Source organism: Podarcis vaucheri (assembly GCF_965113315.1).
Source record: "Podarcis vaucheri genome assembly, chromosome: 17".
NCBI classification, from domain to species: domain Eukaryota; kingdom Metazoa; phylum Chordata; class Lepidosauria; order Squamata; family Lacertidae; genus Podarcis; species Podarcis vaucheri.
In genome coordinates this window covers 3373452-3378830 of record NC_138755.1, presented here as the reverse complement: position 1 = coordinate 3378830, position 5379 = coordinate 3373452, and the positions used below count along the sequence as shown (strand labels likewise).

General features: G+C 47.6%; 1 protein-coding gene and 1 long non-coding RNA gene across 2 annotated transcripts; both read left to right on the top strand.

Annotated features, from left to right (window-relative positions):
- Positions 1 to 499: 499 nt before the first annotated feature.
- On the top strand, positions 500 to 5249 carry LOC309522467. Its single transcript, XR_014215108.1, has 2 exons — positions 500 to 911; positions 4883 to 5249. It is a non-coding gene; the product is annotated as an uncharacterized lncRNA (long non-coding RNA).
- Positions 1083 to 5226, top strand: TMEM187 (transmembrane protein 187). Its single transcript, XM_082205739.1, has one exon. The coding sequence runs from the start codon at positions 1160 to 1162 to the stop codon at positions 2003 to 2005; it is 846 nt and encodes a 281-aa protein (XP_082061865.1). The 5' UTR covers positions 1083 to 1159; the 3' UTR covers positions 2006 to 5226.
- Positions 5250 to 5379: the final 130 nt, after the last annotated feature.

Sequence of the window (5379 nt, the reverse complement as noted above, 5' to 3'; positions counted from 1 at the left end):
ACACGTTCCTCCAGTTGCTGGACTTTGTCTTTTAATAGGGCAATCAACATGCAATTGCTGCAGGTAAAGCTGCCTGCAACCTTTGGCAAGATGGCAAACATTGCGCAGGAATCGCAGGCGACTGCAGCTGTTCCCTCCCCTTCCATCATGAGATCGTGTTGTTGGGGGTGGCTACAGAGGTCCTCCATCATAAAAAGCTTGAAGACAGGACAAATAACTTCCCCCACAAAAAAAACCCTAGGTCTCCCCCAACAAACGTTTGAGACTAGCTCCCCTAAATCTAAAAGATGGGTATAACTGCGCGCGCCGCTAGGCGCGCGCTGCTGCCCTACAAACTCTGATAAGCTCCTCCCACAGCTAATCCCCTGCCTCAACAGAAACCCTGCCCCCTCTGACCTTTACACAGGGAAAACAGCTAATCAGCCACCAAGAAACACACACACACAAGAAAACCCTTTTTGCTCCTTCTTCAACTGCTGCCCTACAAACTCTGAATAACATTCCTCATTAATACTGCCCTCATATCCAAAGAAACTTGATAACCAAACACTTCCTGAATGATATTTAGACTCGGGACTTCTTGTGTGGTGGGTTGTTTTGTATTATGTCGTTTTTGAAGAACTGACATGGGTGCTGTAGAGGTTCTTTTAAAGGCGGTGGGAGCAATGCTCTGCAGTAAAGATCCAGCTACAGGATGTCTTGCAGGCCTAACCCAAGGGACCACCGAGAGGCTGGCAGCTGCTGTCCCCATGGTTACAAAACCCAAGACCTTGGGAAGGAAGCAACCTCACCCCCGCTGTGCCGTGATGTCACCAGCAGCCAATCCTGCCGCTGCAGCTGTTTCATAACCACATTCACTGGAAGCAGCGTGACTGGAGCGGCTGCCAAGGAAACAGACAGGGTCTATGCATGTAAGTAGTTCTACACAGGCACCAATCTCTGCTCTGGGGGGAAAGGGGAGGGGTGGAGTGAAGAAGAGAAAAGGCCAATAATACATTAAACTTGCCAGATAAGAGCACAGCTGTCCCTCTTGGTCATGAATGCCCATTCACTCCGCCTTTTTTGTGCTGTTAGTAGGGGAAGGAAAACACCAGGCTCGGAAGCCTGCCTCTCACCACCTGAGAATTGCATTTGGGAGGCTTTTGCCAAAGCAAGCAACATGTTACAGCAGAACAGTTGCTGCAGGGGCAGTTCGGCCGTCATTCAGGAAGAATCCTCCAGAACTTCGGAAAGGACTGTGAGGAAACCAGGAGGCAGAGAACCACTCTTGCTGGTGTCTGGAGGTCTGCTGCTGTGTGTGGGACTTGTGGCTTCAGGAGTCTTTGACGGTGTTCACACGGAAGTTGGGTACGAGTACTATGCTGAACCAACTGTGTCAGGATTGCCTCCCGTACTGGCTATGCCTGCCAACTGTTTAGTCAACTTGGCCTACATCTTTCTGGGCTGGCACTGGCTGCCTTCAGGTGACGAGAGAGGTCAGGCAGGCTACCTCCAGGAGGTCTTTGCCCTTATGGCGCTTGCATATGGGCCTGTACAATGGGTGCGACTCTGGACACAGCATCACTGGGCCGCTGTCTTAGATCAGTGGTTGACATTGCCAATTTTTGCTTGGGGTGTTGTCTGGTGTCACTTTCTGGAGCATGGGTGGCAACCGGGCACTTTCCTGGCCATGGAAGCAGCTTCACTGACGAGCTATGTTCTGGCATTGCTTCACCCCCAAGGCTTTGAGCTGGCATTGAGTGGACATATATTTATAATTGTTTGGAGAGCACTGAAGGTGCAGAGGCATTTGGGCAATGCCCGGTCGGCTTGGATCCTGGTGCTAGGATTGGTCTCTTGCCTGGGCTTTGTAAGCCTCAAGCTGTGGGACCAGGAGCTGGCACAATGGGCACCTTTCCGCAGGCTTACTGGCCACTTTTGGTCGAAGATCTGCGATGTGCTGCAGTTCCATTTTGCCTTCCTCTTTTTGACCCAGCTGAGCAGGCGCCAGCTCTGGTCTCAGTGAATTACTCCACAATTGTCACATGCCAATTTTTAAAATAAACTTAACAGTCAAAGTACATAACATTAGCTATGGCTGCAATGGCAGAGGGGTTTTTAATTGCTGGATCTGAAATAAAAAGCTGCATACAGAAACTTCTCCAGCCTCTCTTCATGTGCAAGAAGGGCCGGCAGGGGTGTTGGTAAGGACCTCTTTCTACAGTGTTGCTTGTTCTGTTTATTTCCTGCCCAAGTAGAAAGGTCTCAGCTGCGGAGGCTGGTGTCCACTGGGACTGGCAGGGCAGAAGACAGTGAGATAGGTAAGCAGTAGGTAGAAACAGAGCTCATTGATTCTAGTGCCAGCCTGCTAGTTCTACAAGGGCAGCACTGAGACCAAGGAGGAAGGTGGCAGCCAGAAACACCCTCTAGACTGATTGCAAGTAAAGGCAGGTGGGCTTGGAGGAATCGAAGGCTGAAGTTGCTAGGCCAGAGCCCTATTTGCCCCTATGGACCAACCTCCACAGTGTGTCAGGGCAGGCAATGAGGCACTTATTAAAACACCCAAATCACACCTCTCTCTCTACATATACACACACAGAGAGATAATGTGTGTGTGTACGTACATACACACATAGTACTATCAGGAAGGTGTGCTGTTGATTTGAAAAGCTGTGATGGAGTATCAGGGAAGTGATGGTCTCAAAGGGCTGCCAGGCACCAGAATTTAACCTCTGGCCTAAGTTTGTGCCACCCTCAGCCTGCTTTCACACAGCTGAACGAGGGAGGGGGGATTAAAAGATCACTGCTCCACATTATTTTTCTCTCACTTGAGATTCTCCATAAACAATACTGGTGGCAATCTCTGTGTGTGTGTGTGTGTGCGCACGCCTTTAGTTGGCATATGGCTTTCAAGGGATAATCTCCCAGAAAATGCACACTCCCCTTTAGACCACTGTTTTATGAGGACACATTTTTCCTTTTCTAGTGCTGTAGAGGATAGAAAGCCTGACACCAATAAAGGCATCATAAATAAGTTTGGGAAATAGATGGGAAAGAGGTCAGTATTCCTGCTCTGGAGTTTATTTAGTGAGAGGCTTTTCTTTTTCTTTCTTACCAAGTACTGCTAGGATCTGCTATCTCCCCCAACAATCTTCATCTTTGTACTCCCAATCTCCATAGAAAGGTGGGTCCAGGTCCTGTAAGTCCAAAGCAGTACTTTTGAGCTTTGAAAATAGTACCAAGTCAGTGCTATAATGGTTGCCTTAGTAGGCAACCTAAGGCCCGGGGGCTGGATCCAGCCCAATCACCTTCTAAATCCGGCCCGCAGACGGTCCAGGAATCAGCATGTTTTTACATGAGTAGAATGTGTGCTTTTATTTAAAATGCATTTCTGCCTTATTTGTGGAATTCGTTCCTTCCCTCCCCCCCAAAAAAAATATAGTCTGCCCCCCACAAGGTCTGAGGGACAGTCTCCTGCTGAAAACGTTTGCTGACCCCTGCGCTAGACAACTATGGGTACCTCTGGATGACAGAGTTTATTGGTTGCTAGTCATCTTCTCACCTCTAAGGATCCCTTGGGTTGAGATAAAGCAATTGCCATTCACACCTCTGCAACTCTGGGCCTACATTATTATTGTATATTCTTTTATGGCTACCCTTTATTATTTTATTTCCAATCCTTTTCCAATAATTCCAACCTTAGCATTTGCCCTTTTCATTACTGCCACACGCAGAAGTACTTGGAAGAGTTTAAAAACAAAAAACAAACCCACCCAAATGATCAATGGAATGAAGAAAGACTGCAGCATTTGGAACTTTTTAGAGAAAAGGTGAGTAAGAGGCGACATGATCAAAGTTTATACAATTATGCATGGAGGGAGAAAGGGGATAGAGAGAGGTTTTTCTCCTCTTCATAACACTGGAGCTCATTAGGAACATCCAGTGAAGTTGAATGCTGGAAGACTCAAGACAGATTTTTAAAAAGTACTTCATACAGTGCGTAGACCATGGAACTTGCTCCCCCAGGAGGCAGTGATGACCATTGACTTGGATGGCTGTAAAAGAGGATTAGACAAATTCATGGAGCAGAGGGCTCTCCGTGACTACTAGCCAGGATGGAGGCAGCAAGGCTTCCCGATACCAGCTGCTGGAAACCACAGAAGAGGAGAGATGCTCTTGTGTTCAGGTTCCGCTTGCTGGTTTCCCACAGGCACCTGGCTGGCCACTGGGAGAACAGGAGGCTGGGCTAGATGGCTCCTTGGCCTGACCCAGACCCAGGCTCTTCTCATGCTCTTGTGCAGAATTGACATTTCCCATGATCCTATTCACAGCACGTTTAGGGCTCTGTCTACCAGAGACCACCTTTTCCCTCTTGTTCCACAGTAACTTTTAAGACCAGCCACAAACATATTTTTGACAACCCGATTTGTAAGGCATGGCTGAACAGCCAGGGAACATAGACTTTTTATTGCTGGGAGACACCAGCAAGATCCTGGTTTTCCTGTCCTCCTTGTCCTCTCCCAAGTCAAAATAAATTACTTCAAACTTGTCTGGATTCATCCTCTAATCATGTCATTTGCATCGTCCCCCACAATGTCCAAGCACCAGATAGTGTATGACTGCAAGTTAGGTTTTATGTGAAGTGATTAGATTCAAACTATTCAGGAACTCACATATAAAGCAGTTCACCAGTATCTGGGCTCTCAGAATGGCACTGGAGCCACTCCATGAATTCCCACCATGGCCCGCAACTGATGCTTCATAGATCAGACTATACAGAAAAACCAAATGGGATAAATAAGATCATTAGACATTTGTCTAGTGAGTGAGAGAGGCAAAGGTCTCCAGTGTGTCCTGTGCCACTCTAGAATGAAGCAGCTGCCCTTTGGCTTTTCTGATTCAGGCAGCAAAATGTTTCAGCATGCCAGCCCACCATGCAGATTCAGTTGGGCAGCTTGCTGGTGCTACAACTGACTGCTCCACTGCCAGCTCTGCATGGAGAGAGACCAGGGGAAATACAAGCAACTCTTAATCATGACTCTGGCCACCTGCAGCACCTACAGACACCTCTTTACCCTTGCTTTGACACACTTTAAAGGGGTCAGAAAGAGAGAATAAGCAACTGTCTGCACCATCCTATTTGGGATTTTGGCTTCCATCTTCTTCCTTTGTGACTGTCTCATCTTCTCATCCTGGAAAAGTAGGAAGAGGAAGGCAGGCAGAATTCACAGCACACTGAGAACATGGGGGGGAAATGGTTTTTCTCCTTCTCCCTTGTCACAAACTGCCATATCCTAAGAGGCTGGCTGTTCAGCCTAATACCACATGAATCTAGCAAAACAATAAACAGACCTCTGTCAGTACCAAGTACAATTTGTAAGCAAAAAGGATACAGACAGG

Coding starts and splice junctions, on each gene's coding strand:
- TMEM187 (XM_082205739.1), top strand. CDS start 1,160: ATGTTACAGCAGAACAGTTGCTGCAGGGGCAGTTCGGCCGTCATTCAG.